This window comes from Penicillium cosmopolitanum (assembly GCF_028827165.1).
Source record: "Penicillium cosmopolitanum strain IBT 29677 chromosome Unknown utg000004l:1.0-4361866.0:1.0-4365735.0, whole genome shotgun sequence".
Classification (NCBI taxonomy): Eukaryota; Fungi; Ascomycota; class Eurotiomycetes; order Eurotiales; family Aspergillaceae; genus Penicillium; species Penicillium cosmopolitanum.
This window is the reverse complement of record NW_026622674.1, coordinates 3,345,275-3,371,931: the sequence shown is the minus strand read 5'-3', so window position 1 is coordinate 3,371,931 and position 26,657 is coordinate 3,345,275. Positions and strand designations below refer to the sequence as shown.

Below are 26,657 nucleotides of genomic sequence, written 5' to 3'. Positions count from 1 at the left end.
GGATGCCTGGGTGTGTTTCGTCTGCTGCTTACGAGCGTTGGATATATGCTTTGCCCCCCCAGCCATGCGCCCGTCCCACTGGGGAACGGTGTACGTATGTCCGTGATCACTATTTTATCGAATCGACGTCCCCGGAGGCCCCCTCAGCGCCTCCTATGTAGGCTGTGTATCTCTATCCCACCTTGAGTGAGCACACCCAGGGGTGCATTCCGCAACGACTCACAACTCCATACGCCGTACTCGTACTCCGTGCATCCTGTGCAATGACTCCTACACTTCGTGATCGTACCCACCTGGTTAATCACTGTCAATCACGGCCGAGAGGGATCTGCATCTGCAGCAATTCAGAGTGGAAACACGCCCTCCCAAAGTCCTAACCCTCGACTCCACCGCGCATCCCTTCCCAAAATGCCCATCACAATGGGGACTCCCGTCTCGTTCCGCCATCGTGGAGGTGAAGGGACCCTCGTGCCAGTTTCCCGCGATGTGCACGGTAACCCCAGTCGCATGGCTAGCGCAGAGGTTAGCGTGCCACAGCTGGATCGTCTTATTGACTTTGGGCCCGCGAATGGAGTCCGTCAAGCCACTCCCAGCAATTGGAAACACTGGGTACTCTCGTTTAAAAACTTCCAATCTCCCATTTTCTTCGTTTGTGTAGATCGGGTGGAGTCCGTGGCCATATTATGGAGTCTATGCCTCAAGACTGGAGAGACCGCCGTATCCATATCATCTCGTTCTAACTTTTCAGCCCGTCCTGCATTGTACGTTTCGGCTTTTTCGCCTATCGACAGGGACGGAGTACCATAGCCTTGTATGTCCTTAGTGGCTTCCAGGTTCGTTACCAGTGCAAGATTGGCTGCATTGGGGAAAATAGTTGATTTTCTGGTGCAGGTCTACCGGCCGATCGCTGGGTCATGTGCTCCCCCACTGTTGGGCTCGTTCTTCCGGACTTCTCCGTGGAGTTAGAGTGAGCTGAAGACTTGCCGTTTCTAGGTATTCAAACGGTAAGGTTGTGAGAGGAAAGTCTACTCGTAATCTTTGAGCTGAAGAATTTTTCTGATGGGGCTCGGATTGGGGAGGGGGAGGGGGTCAATTCAAGTTTTTAACCCTCCAAATACGGAGCACCGTATAGTAGTAAGTTTACAGCGTAGAGGATATATTGCATACTGTACGAGTACTTTGAGCAAAATCACCAAGCCTGAAAACGATGACTGCATGTCTGGACAACAAATACTCGTTGTTATCGATCACAATTCATGTCCAGCACCCTACACCTTGATGTACATATGTATGTCCAAGCCCAATAATGCAGCAAGACCAGCAAGGATGCCAAGCCAGATATGACACGTAGAATCAGCAAATTATCCGCCCGCCATGAATGCGGTCAAGGATCTTATTTCAATAGACCTGTACGTGTTTGCCTCATCTTCGGCAGATGGGAAACTGCATCATTTTTGAGTTCCTTTCAATCCTCGATTTGCAATCATCCCGGCAAATCATGTCGGGTGCTGATCAAATGTAGCACAACATTCGCATTGACAACATCACATATGCGATGAATCAGAGGATAGTCTTGTATACTCTCCTCAGAGCTATCTTCAATGCCCCTTACGTGGTTCTGTTATGTCTTAATGTATTTACAACAGAGGATGTATCGTCTCATCGGGCATCATTCACCTGTGTTGCAGATAACTTCAGCATCCTGGGCAACACAAAGATCAGCAGCGTTACATAAATAATCTGTCAAAGCACAAGCAAATATTGAGGTTACAATAATGGAATCTGGAGCAATAAATTCAGGGAAATTGATTGGGAGGGGTGAGGCCCGAATCATCAGAGGTTTCAATCAAGACTTCTTCTAGGAACTTCAAGTTGCATGGATTGCTCGGGAAACTTGGACATCAGGTTCCAAGGTTTATTGTTGAAGGCAATGGATTTATTTGGTCTGGTCAAACAGCCGGGAATTTATTTATTAATGTACTATGTCATGCCCGAGTACATAGTATAGAGCCGAGTGGTAAATCTACAGTCATTGTGACGTCAAACTAACCAAAATCCACGAGGAGCATTAATGTCTTGTTTCTTCCGAGTATGTTTGCCTGCGAATTCACTTTGCTTCTCGGGGTACTTTCAAGTTTGCCATGATTTAACTTACTATCCCATTCCAATTATTGACTGCTACCTTTTCTCAATCGATAACCTCGAAAGTTGGAGGTCGGTCTGAACTTGAAAATATATACTACCTAGCCTAGTAGTACTAGGTGCCAAGGTGCCACCTGCTACACAACATGTCGGCATGCGCAGGAAGCTCCGGCCCAGAGCTCAGCGGTATTCCAGGCGATCCTCGAACCGTGAAAAGCAAGATACTTGAAACAGGCGCGGCAATGGTGCAGGACTTCAAACCGATACAGCAAATATGCGCCCATTTAAATGCATTCCACGTTTACGCCAACGACCCAACCCGCTGCATCGAGGCGAATCACTATTGCACACATCTCACAGAAGGTAAGCCTAGCTCCGGACAAAACTACCCAGCCGTACTACTAGTGCTAGTACAACCCGGAACGAAGGAACTAATCCAGGATTTATTCTTGCATCTAGACGTTCGTCAATGTCTGATCTACGACTCACCCAATACTAATGCCCGGCTCATTGGCGTCGAGTATATGGTCACCCCACGCATCTTTAGAACACTTCCGGAGGAGGAGCGCAAGCTATGGCACACACACGAGTTCGAGGTCAAGAGCGGGATGCTCATCATGCCCGCGCCAGTAGGCATTGCTGCCCCAGCTTGGGATGCGGCGGAGACGGCGGAGATGGAGGATATTGTTCCCATCTATGGTAAAACATATCATATGTGGCAGGTTGATCGGGGTGATGTAGTGCCAATGGGACCGCCGCAGTTGATGGGGAGTTTCACGTCCCCCGAGAGTGTGGAAAAGGCTCGGAAGGGAGGAGTAGAGGCGCTCCTGAAGGAAAGAGACGAGAGATTTGGCGTAGATCATCGACAGAAGGCGAAAAAGAGGGAGAATATTGCGGCGGTTGATAAGCATCCAGGTATGTCGCTGATTGTTGTATTATTTCATAATTCCAACTTCGCGAGCGCTCGTTCCACTAACGATGTTTTTGTTTTTGCATAGATGCCGACTCGATGTGGGCGACTGAAACAGAAAGATAAATAGAATCTTCGGTTTGGATATGGAACCAAAGTTACAAGCTGATTGGAAACATGGATAGAGAGGAAATTCGAAAACTTGAGATTGATTTGAGTCATAGCAATTATAAGTATTTAGGGGATTGTCTCCCCACTGCACATGCCTCATAGACCCAGTCCCATAGTTAAATGGGGTCGAGATGAGACAAGTTAGGGGGATGGCCTGTCATATAGACGGACCGGTCGTGTCAATCTTGCTTCGTTTTCCACACTTGCTCGTCCTGGTGCTGTATTTCGGCGACGGCAAGCTCTAGCATTGGAGAAGCGGTGGATCCCAACAGCGATAAGCTGAGAGACGGTGTATAGTTTAATTCCGAGAAACAGGGTGATGTGACCGAGTCCCCAATACCTAGGTAGACGAGATCAAGGTATCCCTGCTCGATGAATCAAGGCAACCATATGGAGAAATAGACCGAGTCAACCAAGTGTTTCACACATTAATGAAACGCCGAGACGACAGGTCATCAATCACCCAAGACGGGGACAGCATTTAAGACAGCTCTCTGCCATTGCTGTGCTCATTGTGAAGAGCGCGCAGTGACGGGGAGGAAGAGGGGTCGCGGGAAAAATCGAAATTTAAAGGGAGCCGTTACCACGTGATATGGTCTCCGCAATATCCGATAATCAATTCGGAATCGATGGGCAACACATCCAGAGCTCTGCGAAAAATCGAGGCATGTGCTTGCCGCCCACTCAATGGAGAAGCTACTTCGATATGCATTGACAGTCAAACCGGGCAGGTTTGCTCGTCTTGCGCTCAATGGCGCCGGCACGTTCTGCGCCTGCACCCTGGTCTGGGAGCACCTAGTGACCGTACAATCCAGCGAGGGACCCTCGATGTACCCGACCTTCAACCCACGCGGCGATTGGCTCCTTGTTTCACGACTGCATAGCAATGGAAAGGGAATCCAGGTCGGCGATGTTGTGCGATTCAACCACCCATCGTTTTTGGGTGTACATGCGGCAAAAAGAGTTATTGGTATGCCGGGGGATTTTGTTTGTCGTGATCAGCCACTCAGTACAGATGCTGGGAAGCAACCGGATATGATTCAGGTATGTTGCTCTTCATAACTACCGAAATATGCTTATTGGGTCAGAACTAACCGAGTTTGTTTCGAGATAGGTCCCCGAAGGACATGTATTCCTCGTTGGCGATAACCTACCCTGGTCAAGAGATTCGAGAAACTACGGCCCCGTCCCGCTGGGCCTGATCAATGGAAAAATCGTGGCTCGTGTCTGGCCACCGTCGAAGATGGAATGGGTCAAGAACACTATGCAACCGGCCGAACTGGATGGCTAGGCCTTACGCGATGGGTTGAGCATTTACATGGAGTTTGGTGTTTTGTTTTCAGAGGGAATTGGTCTGCTGTGCATATTCATACATATTCACTTGTACAATACAAATCTATACTCAAATGGCGCCTTGAAAGGAGATATAGTGAACAGGAATCAAAAATTACCTGAACGAGGAAGGGTTTCTGCGCTTGTAGGGAAGAGGCTCGACCTTCTTCCGGCGAAGCTCCAGCTCCACTCCCTTGAAACCGATTTGGTTCATCACCTCCAGAGTGGTCTCGTCGAATTGGCTGCGGAACAGGTGTGCGCCGATAGCCTTGAGGTGGTAGCGGGCCTGGATAGTGCGGAGGAGGGTGTTGTCCCGGTCAGCCTCCTTGGCCTTGACAGCCGCAAAGTCGAGGGGCTGCGCGTCCTTTTGCTCCATGATGAGGACGGAAAGGCGGTGATAAGGGCTACCCTTCTGAGCAACGGGAGGCAGCCAGGGGAGAACGACTTGGGAGTCTTCAGAAAGCTGGGCGAGATCGACCTTGGTGTTGACGGCCGAGATGGGCACGTTTACGGCAAGATAGTGCGTCTTATAGTCGAAGCTATCTGCCTCCACATTAGGGACATCGGAGTCGACAACGGCGATGGTAACGAGTTTCTCGCCACGCTCGAACATCTGAACGTCTAGTTTGGGGGCGCTCGTGCTCACGTTCGCGAGGACGTAGTCACCAGCCTGGACCTGCCGCTTGCCGAAGTAGAGCTTCGTGTCAACAACGGGGTCGCAGTGAGGAAGGACGTCGGGGATGACCTTCATTTGTGTGATACGCTGAACGAGGATCTTGCGGCGGTACTCCCGCCATTTCCGGTCGGCCAGAAAACGGTAGATGGGCTTGCTCATATCGCCTATGAGGAAGCAAATTAGCACCAATTCACTAGATTGCTCAAAATTAGAAGCCTTATCGAACGTACCTTGACCATCTTCGAATTTGCGCTTGACCAGAGGGTCATTAATATCGGCATGGATCTTAAGTTGCTCCAAATGCAATTGCATCGCGCCCAAGCGAGACTTTCGTGATTGCTCTCCTCCAGCCTCTTCGGTCGAAAGAGCCTCAACTCTCGCGATTCTTTGTCTCATCTTCTCAATTTCCTCCAGTTTCTCTGCACGATCGGCAAGCAGAACATTTCGCGCTTCTTGGAAGCATTGGTAGGGGAGCTGCTCGAAGGGAATGTTGGGGGAGCCCTGCAGCGCGGCACGTCGACGACGGGAGCCAATTGGAGTGGTACCCTGTCGCATAAGACGTCTCTCTAGGCGAGGGCTTGAGACAAGCTCAGGATCGGGGTTCTTGTGGAAAGGTTGGGTCTCTTCGGATTGAGCCTCTGCAACACCGGCTGTTGACTGGAAGCCACGTGCCTGGACCTGGAGGCCGGTCAGGCTTCTAGCGTAAGAGCTACGAAGACATTGAAGCAGCGGCCTAGATGCCCGCTCGCAATGGGCCATAGTGTGAGAGTCCTGTGGTTGGGTTGTTTGGGGGTGAGGTCGAGGGTTGGCAAGTTGTTTGACCCGGGGAACATTTTCTCGTCGCCGCCAAGACTTCTGCTAGCTGTCACCGCCTAGTCAACTTTTGCTCCTAAACTCCTCCAAAGGCTCGAGGCAACACATCAATCAGACCACACAACTCAATCACTGTCGTGGTTCTTCATAATGCCTGGCAGCGAGGCTTTCCGGGCGCTTAGGCTGCTCTCACGCACATCAGGTGGACTTTTGTCGGGATCAGAGGCCGTCACGGTATGATCATTGAATCTTCTTTTTTGTCCGCGCGATGCGGATCGCTTGAATGAACTGAATAAGTGGCAGGGATACAGCTTGCTAACCCCATACTCACAACAGCGGCGATGCCTCACTCGTTCAATGGCCACCGAGGCCCAAGCCAACGCTTTATCCACACCTGATCTCTCGAAAACTTCGCCGTTCGCTCCGTGGGACGCCCCAGTCCAAGTCATGACTTACAACTTTCCTTCTATGGAGCCCACTCGTCTCGTGGAATACTCCCAGAAACAATTACAGATGCCCATTCGGAAAGATATCCTTCACCGCGCGGTTATCTACGAGGGTGACATGACCCGGCAAGGAACGGCCAGCACGAAGTGGAGGGGAGACGTTCATGGTAGCCACCGCAAGCTCATGGCACAGAAGGGCTCTGGCCGTGCTCGTGTTGGTCACAAGCAGTCGCCAATTCGAGTGGGTGGTGGTGTTGCCCATGGTCCTCATCCTCGCGATTTTTCGACCGGGCTACCTGCTAAGCTCTACGACCAAGCTTGGCGCATTGCCCTCAGTTATCGATTTGCGCGCGGCGAATTGATTGTTATCGACAACAACATTGCCATCCCTTCTAAGTCTACACCTTTCCTGATGGAGCGTATTCTGAAGGAACATGGATGGAACACCAAGAAGGGCCGTTCAACTCTGATCACCGCGGACTTTGACGAGGAATTGTTTGATACGATGGACAAGCTGAAGAGATTCGCGACCCTGAGGGATAGCAGTGAGGTGGATGTGAAGAACCTTTTGGAGACTGAGCGGTTGATCATCGAGAAAAGGGGCGCTGGACCGGTTCTTCCAGTGGCACTCGCGGGATTTGAAGAGTAAGCCCTCCAAGGCACGTTACCTTGACCTGTGAAGGGGATGATCTAGGAGCGGACATGTGCATTTATATCTCTTTCTTTCGTTTCTGTATTCTGGCCAATATGTACAAATAGAATATGATCTACTACTACCACTTTACCACTTCTACAATTCCTAGTAGCAACACAAGACTCTTGCTAGTCCGAGTCCTTTACCGGGGAACCATGACTGTAAATAGATGAAGATCCATTGAATCGCTGGCAAATATTACAAGTAACAATATTATTGCCTGTTCATATATTTCTAATGACAATACTAAATATTACCTACTACTATACTATGCAGATACCAGTGGCTACGTTGCGGCTATCTGCGGACGCGGTCACTTTCGCGCAGGCGGAGAAGTGGCCCTCGGACCGGAGAAAATCCAGTCCAAAAAACTCCCGAGGTCGACGGTAAAGCGGAGAAACATCTGATCGTCCATTATAATCCTACCCCCTCTCCGTCGTTTCTTCGGCACCAGTCTTCTTCATGCTGCTGCGACACTCATTCTCACGATTGCCCTCGCCGCCGAGCTGGATCTCGCGGGTCTCATCGCCAGCAATGCCTCTACGCGCCAAGGTGACCAACCCTGCCTTCAGGGCAACAGCTTCGGTGAGTCGACGAAGAAGTGCCTGTAGCGATACTGCGAGAGATGCTAATTGCTGCAAGCTGTCAACCTCCCCCGAAATCCCCAAGGAACTCCCCGGCGACGAGCCTGACGATGTCCTGTTCAACTCTATCTACGGCCTCCGCAGCGTCGAGCTCAACCGACCCAAGAAGCTCAACTCCCTTAATGGCTCCATGGCCCGAAAAATCTTCCCCCGTTTGAAGGTGAGTGGGACTTTGATACGCAGGTTAGCGGGTATGCTAATGGTTGGGGATACAGGAATGGGAAAAGTCTCAAATCGCAAACATCATCCTCATCTCGGGAGCAGGATCGAAGGCGCTTTGTGCTGGCGGCGATGTTGCTGCTCTGGCACTGCAAAATGAACAGGGACCGGAGGGACAAAAGGCTTCGACAGACTTCTTCGGACTCGAATTTCGCCTCGACCACACCATTGCCACGTACTCCAAGCCGGTTATCTCATTCATGGACGGTATCACCATGGGCGGCGGTGTCGGCCTCAGCATGCACGCCCCGTTCAGAATTGCTACCGAGCGCACAGTTTTCGCCATGCCCGAGACAACTATCGGTTACTTCCCCGACGTCGGTGGTTCTTTCTTCCTTCCGCGCCTGGATGGCGAGACTGGTACCTACCTGGCTCTGACTTCTGAGCGCCTGAACGGTGTCCAGGCCCTGTACTCTGGCATTGCAACCCACTATTTGCACTCCAGTGTACTCAGCAACGTCACTCAGCGTCTGTCCGAGCTGGTTTTCCCCGACCATGTTGGTCTGCCCGAGCGACTGCAAACCGTGAACAAGACCATGGCTGAGTACTCGCTTGGTCTCCCGTCTCTGCAGGAGGAGCCAATGCTTTTGGCTGGCGAGCTGCGCAAGGCAATTGACCGTTGCTTCAGCTTCAACACCGTCGAAGAGATCTTCGCGGCCCTGGAGAACGAGACTGAGCAGAAGGACTGGGCTGAGAAGACCCTCAAGTCTCTCTCAAGCCGTTCCCCCACCTCCTTGAAGGTTACCCTCCGCCAAATGCGCCTCGGAAAAAAGTGGAGTATCTCAGAGACCTTCCAGCGTGAACACCAGGTTGCCGCCAACTTCATGCGTCACCCCGATTTCGTTGAGGGAGTCAAGGCTCGTCTAATGTCTAAGCCCCCCCGTCAAGCGGAGTGGCAACCAGCCACCCTGGCTGAAGTCTCAAATGAGACTGTTGAGTCTTTCTTCGCCATCCCCGAAGGCGAGAGCCGCCTGCAGCTGTTGAGCGAGGGTGACTACACAAGTTACCCTCACGAACAGCTTGCCCTGCCCTCCGAGAGCGAGATTGAGAAATTTGTCCGTACTCACGGTACATCAGTTTCTCAGGTCACCAGCGAGTTCGCTCAACGGTGGAACCAGAAGGAGGGTGTCCGCGAGAAGGTCTCCGAGGTCCTGACTCGCCGGACGAAGCGAACTGAGAAGGGCATTGAGTGGATTTAAAGAGCGAGAGTCTTATATTGCAGCATGTAATTTTTATTTCGATGGCGAGAGCTTTTCCACCGCCCGTATGTATTAGAATTTACCCCAATTTTCTGTTAAACCATCTTGCATTCAATCAATGGTATTTGTGCACCACATCCGATTCCAATTCATGGCCATGTGTATGGCCTATAAAGCCCCCATCGCCGAGAAGACCTAAAGTTAGCTACTACTCGTAGTACGCAGGAATGAAACATCGAAAAAAAGAAGCTTTAAAAGGGCAAGGTTGGCCTAACTAGGCTTGATCCAATGGCGTTATCAGCCCACCCGGCATCCGCACTGCCAATCTTCCCGTCCCTCCCAACACGTTCGTCTTGATCTTAACGTCCACTTCCAAGCTTTCACAATCTTCAGGGAGTATACAGTCCACAATATTCAATAACATCTAGGGCTCCAATGAGCCATCCGATATTATCATGAGGGACGAACAAAGCTCTCTATTGACCAGTCACTCGTCAATGGGCGAAGGCGAGTCCGATATTCCCCCTCCCCATACTGGCGGGAATGCGTCTCAAATAGAACTCAATGGCCCTGCACTGGAGGCTCGGTCGGTTCTGAGGCGACTTTATGTGTCCCACAGTCTTTCGGCATGGAATTCCCGAATGTTTGAGTTCGGCGCAGTCCTCTTTCTGGCTTCTATCTTTCCCGGAACTTTGCTTTATGCCTCGATCTACGCCCTCGTTAGATCGCTCGCTGCCGTTGCGCTTTCATCGTGGCTAGGTTCGAAAGTTGACAATTCGGACCGGTTGGTTGCTTTGAGACATTCGATTGGTAGGTAATGTATTCGTGTGGGTGAGGCTTAGGTTGATCTCGCTAATTGATCTCCTCAATCTAGTCTGGCAAAGGATCCCTGTTGCGGTGTCTTGTTTGTGCTTCATAGCACTATTCACAATTGCTGAATCTCGGGATTTATCCTGGATTTTATTTGTCTTTGTTAGCCTCTTGGCCTGTGTAGAGAAGTTGGCGGCGGCGGCCAATACAGTGGCCGTCGAACGAGATTGGGTACGTTCAAGGCCTTATCGACCATTGCTTCATCAAGTCGTTGCTGATGATTTAACCTTGAATAGGCTATTGTCATATCAGAAAGCATTGATGTTCCCCGACAGGGTAAGTTTTCCCCAAAATTGTCTTCGCTGCTAGGGTTTTCTAACAATACAATGACCATTGCAGACTTGAATGCTTCAATGAGACGGATTGATCTTTTTTGCAAATTGGTAGCTCCTGTTTTCATCTCCCTCGTCGACAGCTTTTCGACCCGAGTGGCTATCTGGACAGTTCTTGGGTGGAACACGGCTTCCGTATTGGTCGAATATGTGGCCATCGCTCAAGTATACCGAGCAGTTCCCAACTTGAAAAGGACCTCTGCAGCTATTCTGCAAACCGAGACTTTAGATGGAATCGCAACACAAGCCCAACATCACTCCCCACAGAATCTCATGGGCCGACTGCGGGACACCCTAGCACCATGGCAAGAATTCGCGACAAGCCGGGTATTCATGGCCTCGTTTGCCTTGAGCCTGCTGTATCTAACAGTTTTATCATTCGGCGCTACAATGGTCACCTATCTGCTCCATAGTGGATTTAGCCCGCTGGAGGTTAGCTACATGCGCATCGGTTCAGTCGCAGCAGAGCTATCTGGAACATGGATCGCACCTATTATCATGAATCGTATTGGCCCAATCCGATCCGGACTCTGGTTCTTGAATTGGCAATTTTGTTGCGTGGCTGGTGCTGCCGCAGCATTTGTGCCCTGGGATTCGAATTCCCGATTAGTTGCGGGATGTCTCGTTATTGGAGTCGCTTTTAGTCGGGTAGGACTCTGGGGCTTCGACCTATCTGTCCAGTTCCTTGTGCAAGAGGTAAGTAGTAATCGTGTCGGTATTCGAACTTCCTGTTGTTTATGCTGACTTGAAACTATAGAATGTCGAAGAGCATGCCCGAGCGCGGTTTTCGGCGACTGAGATGGCACTGCAGAACATCTTTGAGATGCTGTCTTTCGCGTCTACTATTGTGTTTTCTCGTCCGGAGCAGTTTGAATACCCGGTGATCATCAGTTCGGGAGCAGTGGCAGTGGCAGCGATCTGCTTTGCAGCCTATGTGCGCAAGGAGCGGGGACATTTGCTGCATCGATCCAAGTGTATTGGGGGAGACAAAGTGCATTATCGAGTTGTAGAATCGGCGGCATAAATCACATATTGCATCACATAGAGAAGTACTATTCGTAGATATCAAGTGCCTACACCTCCTTTTGCCATGACGCCCGCTCGACCACGTGGAGTCTGAGCGCCGTGCATATCATTGCTGCGATCGCTGTCGGATGAAGTAAACCCCATGAATCCCATGATACCTAGCTCTGGTAACCCTGGACATCGCGAATGACCATCAAATCTCACCCGTGGCGCCATCGAGCTCGTCATCCTCTCGCACCATCGCCAACCGTGGGACCGAAATTGCGGGGAAACCGGCCACCGCCGTTCCTGACACAACAACAATGCCTCTGGCCTCAACCCTGGGACTGTTCGTTCCATCATGGAGGTACCGTTCTTGGATACTCGTGCACATTCCGACCGCCTTTCTCGACTAATGCCAGCCTTTGTCGCTTCACATTCACAGGTACCGAAAGCCCGGGGAGCTGGTAGATCAGGCCCGCGCCGCCGCACCGGTTGCTTGACATGTAGAGCTCGCAAAGTGCGCTGCGACGAGGCCAAACCGAGCTGTGCAAACTGCGACCGCTTGCGTCTTCGATGTGTCTTTAAGCCCCCGATCGCATACAGCAACTCGTTGAGTTCCTCGCCCCATCGGTCTCGCAATTCGATCGTCGGCCTGCAGGGCGTTTCCTCTCAAGGCGCTCCCACCCCGGCCTGGGACCTGCGTCTGCAGCGGCAGCAATAGCGGCAGCATCAAATGTTTCACAAAGATCACCAGACCTGAATTTCTTCAACACCGTGTTGCGCTCGGATGATCACCATCGAACAATCCCTGCGATGGCAGCCCCCACCGATATCGAACCATACCCTGCTGCACAGCTGGGAGGACCTTTCGACATGCTTGGATTTATGGGAGGAATCACATCGGAGCTGGAGCAGAAACACCTCGATTTGACGAGTGGCCTAGAGGCGTTCACTGGGAGCCCCTCGCAGGCAATGACCGCTGAGTTCGCGATGAACGGAGCAGAAGAAGGTCAATTTGAAACCGAACAACGATCGTCGTTCAGTCCCGACGGCTCCTCCCCCTCGACGGACGGAGTTTCGATTGGAGATGTATCCGACGCTGCGACGACACGGCGTAGCTGGTCCGATCCGGGCACCACTTCGTATGAAGACCAGCTACTTCAACACTTCTTGTCTATTGATCCACCAGCCGTCATCTTCGGTCCGATCAATATGGAGTGGAAATATGTACGCCCGTCTGTGCTGGATCATGCCCGGGACTTTAGCCCCCTTCTGAATGCGATATACTGCTATTCAGATGTCCATAAAGCTGTCACGGAAGGCAAACAATGGCGCTGGGCGCCGACGTATTTCCGAGTAGCCAGCTCGGAGATCCATGCATCTTTATTGGGAGATGTGTCCGAAGCAACCTTGCTCAAGGTGTTCGCGGCAGTGTTTTTCTTGATGCTATCTGAGGTTTGTGTTCTCGGTGATGGGGGGTGTTCAATTCTTGAAGAGGATACTAACATCCGACCAGTTGTTCTCATCTCCCGACATTTGTGCAGCGGGTACTTCTTATCTTCATTCTTCATATCTTATTCTGCAACGATTTAGTGATCGCACCCGAGAATGGACTGGACTCGGACGCCTCCTGGTCTCGTGGGTTTCACTTCTCGATGTCAAATCCCTCATTGCTGGCCGTGACGGTGACTTATTGACCGAGATGGGAAATCTTCCGGAGGATAGACCGAAAAGCAAGCCACTGGAAGTACAGAGCACGTCAGATCCCCGCATCATCGAGTCGCCTGAAGAGCGCAAAGAAGAAGAAATGAAAGATGACCTCTTCCACAGCCCTAGCTACCTGGTCTATCAGGCGATTGTGGGTCCGGCATTTGAGTTCTTCGTACAGGCACAGCAAGTTGTTCGACGTATCATCTGCATTGATTTACATCACCGCAGTCGTGGAACACTGAGCGACGAATTCGAGGTGTTACAGATCGCCCACAAAGTTGGCGCCGACCTCGAGACCCTTTGGCACCGCAGACCCTCCGTGATCGACGTGTACGGGCAACCGGAAGCCTTGCATGATACACTCTGTGCCCCAGTTGCTCTTGAAGTCTGCCGTACTTTCAGACAATATGTGGCAAACTTTTTAGCAAACTTCATCTACCTCCACCGAGTCGCCTTTGCAATATATCCTCGGACAGACCGTGTCAACGGTGCTGTCGACAAGATTATCCAGCTAGCTACGATCGAGTCTGCAGGATCTTTACCTGGTCATCTACCAGTCAGCTTCATGTGGCCAATATTCATCGCAGGTCTGGAAGGCTCGCAGGACCAACGTCAGTGGATTGTCCAAGAGATGCAGCGAATGGCAGCCGCACGCGAGAATGAACCAGCCACGTCGATTTCACGACATCCCTCGGCCGATAAGATTCTCTTGTTACTGGAAGAGATGACCCGTAGGCAAGATGTCTCACGATCCTGGGCGGATTCGCGGTGCGTGCGACGAGAACTATTCTCGAATCCGTTTGTCATCATTTGAATTCTGCTCTGCTCAACTTAATGTCCATATTATACCCTCTAGAAGAAAGCATATATCATGCAATGCCCAATATATTAGATCTGTTTCAATGTGAAAGTGTTGAAGTTACTAGCTTTTGGTCCTCGGACTAGTCGATCACGTAGCGTTGCTAAAACCGAAGAGAATCTTTGGCAGTCATTCTATTATCCATTTATGTACCATCTGACTCAATTTGCCGTGGTACTAGCTTCACCGACACCGCGTAGCATGCATCAGTATGCGTTTCTGCTTAAATGCTGAGGTAGATCATCCTTCAGGGGATAATCACATCGTCTGTAGTATTGCCCTTGATTCAATACAACTTCGGTACTGTTCAAATTGAGATTACTCTAAACCAACAATAGATAATTGCAAATAGCTTTAACGAAAGTATTCATTTGAATGCTAAAACAAGTATCTTGATAACGAAAAGACCAATATAATACCATATTGAGACAAATTTGGTTGAAGGTGCAAAACAACTTGTACCAACCCGGACAATTTCGTTCATTCCACAGTTTACAAAGAAGAGCCAGAATATGCTGGAAATTCAATATCTTGCAACCTAGTGGTTGAAAAGGGAGGCCATCGAAGAATAGACCTTGACATTCAGACCAGCAGACAAGACAGACTTCTGGCCATCGTTGACAGTGTACGAAATGGTCTTAGCAATCTTGTCCTTGGCCCGCTTCTCGAACCACAGGACGTGCTTCCAATCGATGAACACTTCGTAACCATCGCCTTGATCGTGGACAAGGATAGATGGCTTATCAGTTCGGAATCGTCCTTCAAGACTAACACGGACTTCCTTGCCCCAGTTATTGTCGATCCTGGAGTTGAAAACGATGGCATTCTCAGCACGACGGATAGAAAGCAGGAACAGAATATTGCCGTCGTCGTTATTACCATCAGTGAAGTAGAACTGGGTATTATCAATACCCTTGGTCTTGGCCGGGGTCAGATTCAAGCTGTTCGAGTCAATCAGGACGACAGCATCGGCCTTGAGAGACTCCTTGAATTTCCTGTTGGTGTTGATCTTGAGAGCCGCCTTGGGGATCTTAGGCACGGCGGGAGGGGGGATAGTGACGGGTTGCTTCAGGTGTGGGCTAAGCGCACCGTCCTTTCCACCAGAGATCGTGGGCTCTTTCACGAAGTTTGACAAGATAGGAGGCTTGCTCGCATCTTGGAAAACAGTCGTGTCATTGGTGGCTCCGATGATCTCGAGATCAAGAGGGTCAAGTTCGTACAGAGGTACTTCCCTTGCCTCCCCTGGTCACTCTCCAGTAAACTCTGTCCTGGAGGAACTTGAGAACCTCGTCTTTGTTAAGGCTGGTCAGGTCCTTGCCAAGCTTGAGAAGGTTCAGAAGTACCGGCGTAATGGAGATATTGGCGTTCACCTTAAGGCCATTCTTCTCATTACCCTTGCAGTTGGCACATGCAAGCTTTCCTGCCTCGTCTTGCGGCTTCTGGCTGAAGTTGTAAACTTCAGTTAGTTTGTCCGAAGAAGGATTCTGCTTAACTCCATCCTGGGACAGGTAAATCCGAACCCAGAAAGGATCACCCCCAAAGGCGTACTTGCGGAAGCGGACACTGAAAGAGAAGTCAAGAGCTTTGAAGCTGTCCTCGGAGACCTCGACACCCTTCAACTTAGAGCCGGCATCGAGCAAGGTCTTTCTTGAAGTTCCATATAGATCATTGATGGCAGTCTGGAGATCTGCTTGGAAATCCTTGTTTTGGTAGCCTGGCTGCTTGTACTTCCACGTCTGCAGCTCCGGATATGTGTGACCAATCTTATGAGGATAGCGAACGTCGGCAGAAACCATTAGAGTTCCCTCCACATCTTTGTGAAACGGTCGCAGACCAGTCTCGGGGGTAATTACAGAGCCCGGTGGTAGACCGATAGCATCTTGTAGGAATGCATTGACCTTGGACTCGGTGAACCACTTGTCCGGATTTTTGGCTTGCCACAAGGCAAAGAGGCGGTCAGCGTTACTATGCATTTGGTTAGCTAGAGCTACAAACATTGCTCTCGCTAGAGGATTGTTTGTCAACTAACCAATGTAGGAGCCAGAACGAGGGATCGAAAGCCGCCATGGGGATCTGAGACATATGACCCATATGATCACCTCCAACCCAACCGTGAATGTTGTTGTGAACTATTGAAACTTGTCAGTTCTGGAACTCATATATCAAAAGAAAGAAAACACATACTGTACTCCAGATTCAGATCCTTTTCGACGGGTTGGTCATCACCCTGCAGACCAGTTGTGGCAAAGGTGAGATAGTCCATGTCAACATTGAGCAGACGGTGCACCATCTCAGAGGCCTGGCCATATTCTCCTCCTTCATCCCACTTAGGGGCCGTCAAAGCGTCCCGGACCTTGGAGTTGTTGACCACACCATATTTCCACGTCGATGTACCCGAGGCATTATCGCCCTCTTCAGGCCAGCGGCTGGTTGCAATACATTCGCTAAACTATTTTCAGTTAGCTAAGTTTTGGAGTATTCAGTGTCGGAAACATACAAAGAGCTCCTGCTTGGCATCCCCGTCCCACTCAGTCACGAAGTCCTTTATACCAGCGGTGCCCATAGGCTTGTGGGTTGGCATGCGGAACTGGTAGAGCGGGTTGGGGATATTGTACAAATCCTTGCCATCGAAGGTTGGAACAGCAATTGTGGGATACTTGCAGAGCTCAGGGACTGAGACCTGAGCGCCGAAGTCCCAGAAAGGGAGACGCCATGAGTGGGCAAGTTCGGTCCACTCTTCGCGATCCTCCTCGGGGAAATTGGGGATAATTTCAAGCATGCACTCGTAAATACGTTGCTGAATAAAAGTCAGTCAAGGTCAATCTGGCTGCAGATGGGAAGTATTACCTCATAGAGAGCCAAGTAGGCACGATGCCAGATTGGAAACAGAATGTTGTTGTGAGTACAATATCCCTTACCCGCTGCCTCGTCCGCGTCAATGGGCTCATCCCATGGTACATTAGGTTGTCCATGAATTCCTGCGGCCTGAAAGTATGAGTCCCGATCCAAGGGGTCGATCTTCTGGTAGCGGTCTAAGCCCAACACAAACAATTGGACTTGCTTCTCATTTTCGGGGTCTTTGCTCCATGTGTCGATGTTCTGACGGATGGGAACCGGGGTGTCGAAGCCGATGTTTGGAAGGTCGAGATCTCCGACCGGGACACCGGTGATGGGATAGTACTTGTGGTCGGACTTAGACATCTTACTGAGTCGTGACGATGAAGCAGAATTCCTCAACGACCTTCGTGATCTTCTCGGGTCTTGATTGGGATGAATGAAGGGTTTGAGAAGAAACATCTGGGAATTAACGTGTCCAGGTGGCGTATTATTTATATTCAGAATTCCAAGACCGAGCAAGAATTAAGTATCATATTCCACCTCGATTGACATCAGCTAGGTCAGAGCTGCAGCTGTGGGGATGCAGGGGCTAGCTGGGAAAAAGCATACCCCTCTCAGTTGTGTAGTATACACCCACAGCCTGCAGAAAAGCAAAACAATATATGCAGGAGCACTTGTATCACAGCATATCCCAGCTATGTAATCATAGTGGGGAAGGAAAGAGAACTAAAATATAAATATAAGCCACAAGATATATTGAGAGACAAATAGCCGAAGCTCTGTAGCAGAATAATTCGAGCACACGTGTCTGTCAGCTTTTAGTGAAGACAATTACCAGCTTGAACGGGAATAGAGCAATAAAACTGTGATTATCTGCATGGATTTGATGGTTTCGACAGTTTGCCTTCCGTGGCAGCTGCCGATCAATGTCTGGGAGCTCAGCTCGCCACTATTATTATGGCTGAGAGGCGTGTTACACGAGGAGCTGTGCATAGCAAGTAGGGTGCGCTCATCCTGCATCCTGCATGATTCGCAATGCATGAACCCGCATACGTACACCCAATCAACAATGGGGTATCTGTGTTACCATGGTTAATTAGTGTGTTTGTTTTACCCTCGTAAAAAAAGCAAAAAGAGGTTTCAGCGGGATACTCCGTATAGCTCGATAATCCAGCTTCTGTTCGAACCCCTCAGCCAATGTGAGCCCTTGCACTCATGCACAGAGCTGCGCCATACAGTATTTTGTGAAAAACTTGCCGCGCAAGACTCGAAATGTAGCTAGGCTGGCGCTGCTGATGCTGGTAGCTCAGGTATCCCTTACCTGTTAAGTTAGGCCGGAGCATGGCCTTTTACTCTGCGCAACCCCAGCTCTACTCCTAAAATCCGTACTCCGTACTTGGATTTATTTTATGCAGAGCACCATATGCTTCCTTTTGATTACGTATCGTAGCCTAGTAATTCAATCTTCCAACGTCATCCGGCGGTTAGCAGTCAAGGGGCCTTCACAGGGACGCGTGATCGGGTTTAAAAGTGGCCATGTCTTGCATTCGCATCATAATACATAGTCAACCCAAGTAAACGGCAGATAATAGTTACCATGTCGTCATGGGCGATTTCAAAGAGATGCATTAGATAGTGCTCGAAAGTTACGACTAGCAGTATCAGCTCAGTTCCACCAAAGGCTAGAAATCGTGTTGTCTTTCACAATACGAGGAAGCGGCCAATAGTATACATACAATACTTTTCGAATGGTCTATTCGGGGGGCTCGCCATTTCTTCGAGTTTTTACGCTAAACACAAGCTGAAAATACATAATTATCAACTTGAAGGCTAGATGCCCCATGATATCGCATTGCCTTACAATCCAATGATAATGGCATAAAATACTCCTAGCCAGGCACAGAATGGTTTAGACTATCGTATAAGAAGTTATTGAGGGTTTAAACGAGAGCTCAAATTTTTCGACCATGTGAAGTTTTGAAGAGATGACTATCACCTGAAACATACCATATTGTGAAGAGAAATATTCCGACTACACTGATTAGAGCATTGAACACCCGGCGCAAAGCAACCAACTTAATGACTGCTAACATTTGAATTTACTATCCGTAATCGTTATAAACGTCAAACAATTAAAGCAGAACAAACACTAGCAACGAGTCATCGAAAATAAAAAGTACTCGCAATTTCTGCTTCATCCATGGATGCTATCGCTGAGCATCTTTGGCCGTTTCAGACCTAAGGTAGCCCCCCCTCAGAGCTCTACCCCAGGAGTTACTAATTCCAAACCATCATCTTGGAAAATATAATAGCCTTGGAATTTGAGCGACCCTCCAAGGTGAGATTCCACTTCGGGCCCACAACCTCTGTGACTTGAAGGTCGTCGTTAATTCGAGCTGCCCAGCTGTATAGCAACCAATATTCCAATTTTCGAATACGGGAACAAATCAATTTGTCACTGTGACCGGAGCTAGCGAATTTCAATTTCCAAGAAGCCCTAGTAGGAACTGGTTTGAAGGGAACAGGACATGTAGGTAGGACATCCCAAGTAAGAGACTCAAATGCTTTCTCAGCGAAAAAGGCCTGTAGTTGAAAATGAAATATATGCAAATACTATAGAAAGTGGGCCGCAGTGCAAAGTTCATAAAATATTGTGCAGAGAGCGCCATAGTATTGGTAGACGTACCACATCCCGTAACAAATGTCCAGAGGCTTACTTCAGCTCACTTCAGCTCACTTCAAGTTCGCCCCTGAGCACTGAATGCCCTCATCTAGCCCCGAGTTTTTCTTAATCGTCCGGTCTTGCTGCCGTTCAGTACGGCCAATTTTCATACTCGGTAGTGCCGATCCCGGGACCGGGATGGTTATTTTAAGGCGAGGCTGAACGGATAGATTGAGAACAAATCTACTTCTTCTGATCTAGAAACCTTAATTTTTCACTTCACTCCACATCATGATTACAAAATCAATTCTATTTTCATATATTCATCAAGCGAGGTATCATTACAATCAAATCGCCAATGCAGTCCCTAGAACGGCTTCACCGTTCGCTGAAACCGAGGAGGCTCACGAGTGAACTTCTCAGGTGTGTCGCGCGCACCTTCTTTCCAGTAATCAAACTCCATCCATGCATTCTCAGGCATTTGTGCCTCAGTCGCTTCCAAGAAGTCTCCCAGATCGGGACAGAGAGGAATGATACCGGTCTCCAGAACATACTGATCCCACATTTTGAGGAGAGTCTTCAGCTTCTCAGGTTCTTGATCTGCTAGATCATGTATCTCACCAGGGTCCTTGGCGAGGTTGTATAGTTGCCATTTTTCGGGACCCTTTGGCTTGGGGATGAAGACGATCTTCCAGTCTGCACAGCGCAGTGCGGCCCGACCGCAGGTCTCCCAGCCTTGGATGAAGTCCTTCGGGTGAATACGCTCGGATTCGCCGATAGCCCAAGGGTGGAAGCTACGGCCACGCATGGAGACGACTTCACGACCCTGGTAGCTCGGGGCCGGGTGTTTGAGACCGGCCATGTCCAGAATGGAGGGTGCGAGATCCATAACGGTAGAGAACTGGTCGGTGATACCACCAGCCGTTACACCTTGCGGATTGAGATTGATATTCTTGGGGAAGCGGCATGTAAAAGGGACGCGAACGCCACCTTCAGTTGTGTAGGCTTTGTAGAGGCGGGAGGGGGCTGTAGCAGCCTGGGCCCAACGCGGACCATACCAGATGAAAGAGTTGCCGTTGCCCAAGTTCTCGAGGCTGTTATCGTAGTATTTTTGTAGGTGAGGCATCACACCGTTCTGCACCATCGGATAAGCTTCGTACGCGGCTCCCTCGGCACCATTGTCGGACATAAAGCAGACAAAGGTATTGTCTAACTCGTCGATCGAGCGCAGATACTCGACTACCTTACCCACGTTACTATCAATGCACTCTACCATTCCAGCAAAAACTTCCATAGCAGTCGCGGACTTCTTCTTCTCATCAGGTGTGAAGTCATCCCAAGGCTTAACTTCCTCGGCGTTGACAGGGTGTGCTTCAACATTGTCCCGGATCATACCCAGTTCCTTCAGGCGCTGCAGACGCTTCTGGCGCAGCACATCAGGGCCTTCGTCATACACACCACGGTAGTGGTCAATGTACTCCCGGGGAGCCTGCAGAGGCCAATGAGGGGCCGTGAAAGGCAGATATCCAAAGAAAGGACGATCACCATTGCCATCTGGACCTGCACTGCCACCACTCTCCTTCCACTCGCGTATATAGTCGACCATCTTGTCACCGTAACCATCAGACGAATACCAGTCCTCTGGCAGTTTTCGCACGTACTCGCCATCTTCCATATGCAGAGCAATATAAGAGGCTTCGATAAAGGTCGGGATCTGGTCCTTGTCTCGCAACTCGGGTTCGTAGGCGTAGTGGTTGGAGCAGGCGGGTAAATGGGCGAATGATCGAACGAAACCACGTTTGTGAGGGGATCGCTCCGGGGTTAGACCTGGATGCCATTTTCCAGACATAATTGTATGATACCCGCCATCACGGAGCAACTCCGGCAGTGCAACGACTCGCTCGTTTAGGTACCCCTCGTATCCGGGCATGCCACGCTGCGGGGCTGTACTCATAGCAGACCCCTTGGGACCATTTTGACCAGAGATGTTGGTCCATTCAATAAGATTACCGAGGCCGGCGATGTGATGGTCGGTACCAGTCATGATCATTGCTCGCGTGGGACTAGAAGTTGGCCATGGTAAGCTTCGGAGGGTAATTTTAGAACAGGCTTGAGCTGCTGTGTGTACTTACGAGCATGCTGCAGCGGCGTGGAAATCGGTGAATCGCAGACCTTCCTTTGCGATCTGATCGATATTTGGGGTGCGAATCTCGCCTCCAAAACAGCCCACATCGGAGAAGCCGAGATCGTCGGCGACGACAACGAGGAAGTTGGGGCGTTTGGCCATGACGAGGGGTCGAAGAAGCAAGCAGTGGAGTCCAAAGAGGCGGTGTTGACTTTATTCTTCGGTCAGTGGCACAGAATGGGATTCAACAGAGAACGGAAGCAATGGAGAGGGAAAAAGTGAGGAGGGGTACGCCTGCATATGCAGTCTTATAGCGTCGGAACAAGCACCTCCCAGCAGCACTCGGCCTCCAGGCCGATCCTCTGTTCCAGGGGTATACGTGTAGCCATGCCCCATACTATTGCCCCTCGTCCCTCGCCATCGTGGATCCACATTTCGTGCTCGGCTGCGATCAATCGCTAATCGGCCATCGGCTCCAGTGGATTCTCTCCAGAGTGGAGCGAGTCCATCTTTTCACGGAAGTGTGGTAATCGGCTGTTTTGTTACATGCGGGGGAAGCTTATCCCCCGCAATTTGGTCCGGTTAATTTGGTCACATGGCGTATTGATTACATACTTGTCCGATAACTTGGTGTTTATGTAAATCGACTCTGTTGTGCAAAGACTATATCCATGGACACAGTAGAAGAGAAAAGAGTATCTTTTACTGAATTCAATACCGAAATGGAATGACCATTCAGGTGCTTTGAATATCTTAAAGTTGAGTTCTAGACTGATTACAGGGTATTTACTGTAATTCTCAAAGTTGGGGCCCAAGCCAGAATGACTCTAATCGACAGCGGTGTAGTGAAGAAGCCAGATGTACGCGTATCAGCTGTGCTCTGTACCTGATCAACTGCATGGCGTGATGCTTGCGTGTTGATGTGTTGCAGTGTTACTAACTGTGTAATGTCGGCCGTCGGCAGTCCATGACATAAGACACGCCGATCCGGAAACAACCAACTCCCCGAAACAGCCAGACTCTCCATGAATTGCGCTTCACTCTTCTTCTTTTCCTTTTCCTTCTTCTCCGCAATATGTCCAGCCATGTAATCCCTTCTATATCAAGACCTCCCACCGCCACCCCGTCCCTGATACCATCCTCGGTGCTGCCCGGACTCGTTTGTCCAGCTGGTGGAACGATTTATCTAATACTACCTTCGCCTCGTACACCCAAATCCCCCAGCAATCAGACCTCGACTCCACTCAATTACAGTCGGAGGACCAACTCCACGCGATGGAAGCTTTACGGCTGTCCAAAGCCCGATGGCGCACATACTGGCTGGCTGCTGTACTCTGCTGCGGCGGAGCTTTGTTCGGATATGACTCGGGCGTCATTGGTATGTCTTACGGAGCCAAAAGCTGCCGCCATTGAAGCTCTAACTAACTGTCCCAGGTGGGGTTCTAACCTTCGCCTCATTCCAAACCTCCTTTAACATCACCCCCGACCAAGAAACCCGCGTTAGCGCCATCGCCGTGGGTATCCAACAAGCCGGCGCATTAGCGGGATGTTTCCTGATATGGCCCGTGACAAACCAGTTTGGAAGGAGGATAGCAATGATGGCTTGCTCAGTCGTTTTCTGCCTCGGTGTCATACTAGAAGTCATCGACACGCACTCGTTGCCAGTCTTCTACGTCGGGCGTGTCATCTGTGGCCTTGGTGTCGGTGGCTCGGCAACCGTCATCCCGATCTATATGTCCGAGATGAGTCCCAAGGAAATTCGAGGCCAGCTCGGCTCCTGCTATCAGCTCACCTATACGATCGGCATCTTGGCCTCATATTGGATAGATTACGGCGTCAAGGCCATGCCAGCTACCGCCAGGCAGTGGCAGCTACCTATCGGTCTACAACTCGTCCCAGGTTTCCTGATGGGGGTTGGGATGCTCTCGCTCGACGAGAGCGTACGCTGGTTACTGGCACACGGGAAAACAGACGATGCATGGCGCAGTCTCGTCTGGATCCGGGCGGGTGATAGCGAAGCTGTGAATGACGAGTTCAACGAGATGTGTCGCGGTCTTGAAGAAGAGCGGCACGCCACGGCTGGTTTCCGTTTGCGCGAGCTCCTTGAAGGGCCGAATATGCATCGCTTGCTTATTGGTGCAGGAATCTTTCTCGCACAGCAGTCGACTGGTTCGACGGCACTGGCATATTTCGGTCCACAGTTCTTCTCCCTGCTCGTTGGGCCAGGTGATAAAAATCTGCTCTTGACTGGTATCTTCGGTGCTATCAAAGTTGTTGCTTGTCTGATCTTCGTGCTTTTCATGTCCGATCGCTTCGGACGGCGCCCCGTGCTGGCAATGGGGGCATCGTTCATGGCGGTGTGTATGCTTGCTACGGCAGGAGTGGTCAAGAACTACCCACCGCAAGACGGGGTAATTTCTTCCGCGGGCATCGCCACCTTGGCTTTGATATACCTCGATATCATCGCATATAACTTCAGCTGGGGTCCTCTGCCCTGGCCGTGTACAAGCGAGATATTTCCCACGCGCATCCGCGAGCCAGGTGTGGCGTTTGGCGTGGGTTCGCAGTGGCTTTTTAATTTTGTGTGGAGCTTCTCCACGCCATACATCATGGAGGGGATTGGGTGGGGTACGTTCTTACTTTTTGGCGTGCTGGATATCTTCATCGTTGCATTTACATTCTTCTGTCTCAAGGAGACAGCGGGCAAGACACTGGAGGAGATAAATGAAATGTTCGACGGGGTAGACCCCGATGTGGAACATGGTTGGAAAGGCGATGTCATCGACGAAGCCGGTGACTCGAACGGCCCAGGCGGCCGTGAGAACGGTCCAGAACAGTTCCTGGATCGCAACAATTCCGTGACCACGGCCAAATCAGACCAGTCCAAGCACGGTCATGCACATGTTGAGTCGACCGCTAGACGGCATTGATGTATAGCTGTGACACCAAAGTACAGAGCTGTCTAAGTGGGGTATGTATAAACACTGGCACTTTACTAGATCTCGGTATATTAAATCTCCGAGGGGGTATACAATTACATATAGACATGTTCAAAGCATACTATTGAATGCATTGCATCTGTGTCATTCACTGACCAAGTTACACGGAGCCCTATCCACTGAGTAGAAACAACGAGCCTCCGAGCCACCTCCAAACCAGCAAAGCCTTGCCAATGCTAAAGGATATAACAGCATGGCATTCGAAGCAAACGAGGGTAATGGACAGGTATACTAGTAGTAGCATGGGTAAGAAACCTGCTTCATAGTTCCATCCCAATAGACACATCAACGCCGAACACCCTCCAGCTGAAATACAGAGACACGGGGAGAAATTTTGGTTTTGAAGAAAAGCATAAAGAAAGAAAAGAGAAAAAAGGACGAAGAAGAAAGGACTATAGTTCAAGTCATAGCAGGCCTGCTGCTTCCCAGCCTAATTAATTACCCACCATCCGAAAAGCAACCCTTGTAACACGCGAGAGGGGCTTGAAACGTTCATCATATCATATCAAGGTACGTTGATAAGGTCCTCGAATGTATCATCTGTCGAAAAGGCGTACGACGATTCCGACACCAGAGTCATCTCTGAGTCCCGACGCAATTGCTGCTCCAAGGCATCTGCAGGGTAAACCGAAGCGACTGAAGCTGCAATGGGCTCTAATTGCATCGGGTCATCAAAGCCAAAGGACAATGCTGAAGCAGTCTGGACCGCAACGGAAGCAGGAGTCGCAGTTGGAAGCGTCGCAATCGGGGTAGGAGGGCCGTCGGATGAGGAAGTGGGGATATTCTCAGTAATCTCAGCCATAGGCTCCGGGGGCACTGAAGGACGGCCGTCGGTGTCGGTGATTTTCTTGACCATCTGCGCGAGGTGCAGCTTGATGGGTTCATCGCCGCACTGAGCATGTTTCAGGACTTCGTTCTTCAGAAGGAGGAGGTCGGAGCGTAGTCGGGCAATTTCCGCCACTAGGCCGTCTTTCTTCTCCGATTGTTCTTTGAACCTGCACTCGAGCTGCTGGGTGTGTTCCTTCTTTTTCTGCCGACACTTGCTTGCTGCCAAACGGTTGCGCTCGAGGAATTTCGCCCTCTTCGCGCGCTCCTGGTATGGGTTGTCATCCAGGTCTGGGCTCAGACTATCCATTGCCATATTGCAATCGCGGGCTCGACGTCGGCGACTGGCACTTTCGATTTCCAAGCTGGAAGAATCGCGCGCGTGTTGATCATCGTAAGGTGGAGGTGTAGGCTGGCCGTTTCGGACCTGAGCGTTCTTCAGGTCTCGTTCCAAAGCCGAGCTGGCAAAGGCTGCGGCCTCCGCTTTGGCATCCCATCCGGTACCCATGGTGGGAGAGACTGGGCTAAGACCCCAAAGCTGATCGTCTTCGGGGATGGGAAGCCCTAGAAACTCGCCGGTGAAAGCGTTGGCAGTCGGGAAAGCTGAGGGGCCAACGTGAGGGAGGCCGTGGTGGGCGATGGAGGGGTTGAGGTTGCTGGTAGACATCGTTGCGGTTCAATTGAAAGAGAATTGCAGGTGCGAGGAAGGTGTCACAGCTCAATTCGTGTGAAGGTGTGCTGTTTTGGGCGTCGGAGGAGCTTTTCGTTTCTGTTTTGGACTTGTGTTTCTGATTTCGATTCTGTTTCTGATTCTCTTTCCACTTGCTGGTTGCTTCTGCCTCTGGTTCGGTCTCTGGCTCTGGATCTTCTGTTTCTGTCGATGGTAAATGGACCAGGCACAGCTTGCAGACATGGAAACACCGACCACAGCACCAGAGTTTCGGGCGTCAAGACCAGCAAAGGTGCGATGCTGGGGTTCAGCAGCCAATAACCACGGATGCGAGGCCGGCCGGTGCCTGAAGAGAAGAGGCCCAGGTGTCGGTCGACCGATTGGAGCCACGGTCGGACAGAACTTCCAGCGGTCCAGTAGATCCGGGCGAATGCGCGTGGAGAGTGAGATGAGGTGTATGTGGGACAGACCAGGATAGGAGTCAAAAGTAGAGCAAGAGCCGTGCCAGAGCAG

General features: G+C 50.5%; 12 protein-coding genes across 12 annotated transcripts; 7 read left to right on the top strand and 5 right to left on the bottom strand.

Moving 5' to 3' along the window:
• Positions 1 to 408: 408 nt before the first annotated feature.
• N7509_002671 (uncharacterized protein) lies at positions 409 to 740 on the top strand (the record flags this gene model as incomplete). Its single annotated transcript, XM_056627308.1, has 2 exons — positions 409 to 617; positions 659 to 740. The coding sequence occupies 2 exons, from the start codon at positions 409 to 411 to the stop codon at positions 738 to 740; spliced, it is 291 nt and encodes a 96-aa protein (XP_056493103.1).
• A 1,548-nt stretch (positions 741 to 2,288) lies between these two features.
• Positions 2,289 to 4,514, top strand: N7509_002670 (Peptidase S26A signal peptidase I; the record flags this gene model as incomplete). Its single annotated transcript, XM_056627307.1, has 3 exons — positions 2,289 to 3,057; positions 3,870 to 4,267; positions 4,338 to 4,514. 3 exons carry the CDS (start codon positions 2,289 to 2,291, stop codon positions 4,512 to 4,514), a joined length of 1,344 nt encoding a protein of 447 aa, XP_056493102.1.
• Positions 4,515 to 4,670: 156 nt separating this feature from the next.
• On the bottom strand, positions 4,671 to 5,990 carry N7509_002669 (mitochondrial 54S ribosomal protein mL38; the record flags this gene model as incomplete). Its single annotated transcript, XM_056627306.1, has 2 exons — positions 4,671 to 5,395; positions 5,462 to 5,990. The coding sequence occupies 2 exons, from the start codon at positions 5,988 to 5,990 to the stop codon at positions 4,671 to 4,673; spliced, it is 1,254 nt and encodes a 417-aa protein (XP_056493101.1).
• Positions 5,991 to 6,194: 204 nt separating this feature from the next.
• Positions 6,195 to 7,139, top strand: N7509_002668 (mitochondrial 54S ribosomal protein uL4m; the record flags this gene model as incomplete). The annotated part of the gene is made up of 2 exons (XM_056627305.1): positions 6,195 to 6,278; positions 6,348 to 7,139. 2 exons carry the CDS (start codon positions 6,195 to 6,197, stop codon positions 7,137 to 7,139), a joined length of 876 nt encoding a protein of 291 aa, XP_056493100.1.
• Positions 7,140 to 7,718: 579 nt separating this feature from the next.
• Positions 7,719 to 9,246, top strand: N7509_002667 (mitochondrial 37S ribosomal protein mS47; the record flags this gene model as incomplete). Its single annotated transcript, XM_056627304.1, has 3 exons — positions 7,719 to 7,769; positions 7,827 to 7,988; positions 8,044 to 9,246. The coding sequence occupies 3 exons, from the start codon at positions 7,719 to 7,721 to the stop codon at positions 9,244 to 9,246; spliced, it is 1,416 nt and encodes a 471-aa protein (XP_056493099.1).
• A 455-nt stretch (positions 9,247 to 9,701) lies between these two features.
• On the top strand, positions 9,702 to 11,472 carry N7509_002666 (putative iron-regulated transporter; the record flags this gene model as incomplete). Its single annotated transcript, XM_056627303.1, has 5 exons — positions 9,702 to 10,056; positions 10,121 to 10,287; positions 10,353 to 10,392; positions 10,456 to 11,144; positions 11,206 to 11,472. The coding sequence occupies 5 exons, from the start codon at positions 9,702 to 9,704 to the stop codon at positions 11,470 to 11,472; spliced, it is 1,518 nt and encodes a 505-aa protein (XP_056493098.1).
• Positions 11,473 to 11,513: 41 nt separating this feature from the next.
• Positions 11,514 to 11,847, bottom strand: N7509_002665 (uncharacterized protein; the record flags this gene model as incomplete). Its single annotated transcript, XM_056627302.1, has 2 exons — positions 11,514 to 11,647; positions 11,679 to 11,847. The coding sequence occupies 2 exons, from the start codon at positions 11,845 to 11,847 to the stop codon at positions 11,514 to 11,516; spliced, it is 303 nt and encodes a 100-aa protein (XP_056493097.1).
• A 1,311-nt stretch (positions 11,848 to 13,158) lies between these two features.
• On the top strand, positions 13,159 to 13,980 carry N7509_002664 (uncharacterized protein; the record flags this gene model as incomplete). The annotated part of the gene is made up of 1 exon (XM_056627301.1): positions 13,159 to 13,980. The coding sequence occupies one exon, from the start codon at positions 13,159 to 13,161 to the stop codon at positions 13,978 to 13,980; it is 822 nt and encodes a 273-aa protein (XP_056493096.1).
• Positions 13,981 to 14,563: 583 nt separating this feature from the next.
• N7509_002663 (uncharacterized protein) lies at positions 14,564 to 17,226 on the bottom strand (the record flags this gene model as incomplete). Its single annotated transcript, XM_056627300.1, has 6 exons — positions 14,564 to 15,217; positions 15,246 to 15,990; positions 16,055 to 16,154; positions 16,210 to 16,474; positions 16,523 to 16,822; positions 16,873 to 17,226. 6 exons carry the CDS (start codon positions 17,224 to 17,226, stop codon positions 14,564 to 14,566), a joined length of 2,418 nt encoding a protein of 805 aa, XP_056493095.1.
• A 2,666-nt stretch (positions 17,227 to 19,892) lies between these two features.
• On the bottom strand, positions 19,893 to 21,812 carry N7509_002662 (arylsulfatase; the record flags this gene model as incomplete). Its single annotated transcript, XM_056627299.1, has 2 exons — positions 19,893 to 21,588; positions 21,658 to 21,812. The coding sequence occupies 2 exons, from the start codon at positions 21,810 to 21,812 to the stop codon at positions 19,893 to 19,895; spliced, it is 1,851 nt and encodes a 616-aa protein (XP_056493094.1).
• A 659-nt stretch (positions 21,813 to 22,471) lies between these two features.
• On the top strand, positions 22,472 to 24,580 carry N7509_002661 (sugar porter family MFS transporter; the record flags this gene model as incomplete). Its single annotated transcript, XM_056627298.1, has 3 exons — positions 22,472 to 22,510; positions 22,758 to 23,028; positions 23,085 to 24,580. 3 exons carry the CDS (start codon positions 22,472 to 22,474, stop codon positions 24,578 to 24,580), a joined length of 1,806 nt encoding a protein of 601 aa, XP_056493093.1.
• Positions 24,581 to 25,154: 574 nt separating this feature from the next.
• atfB (bZIP transcription factor atfB) lies at positions 25,155 to 26,141 on the bottom strand (the record flags this gene model as incomplete). Its single annotated transcript, XM_056627297.1, has 1 exon — positions 25,155 to 26,141. The coding sequence occupies one exon, from the start codon at positions 26,139 to 26,141 to the stop codon at positions 25,155 to 25,157; it is 987 nt and encodes a 328-aa protein (XP_056493092.1).
• Positions 26,142 to 26,657: the final 516 nt, after the last annotated feature.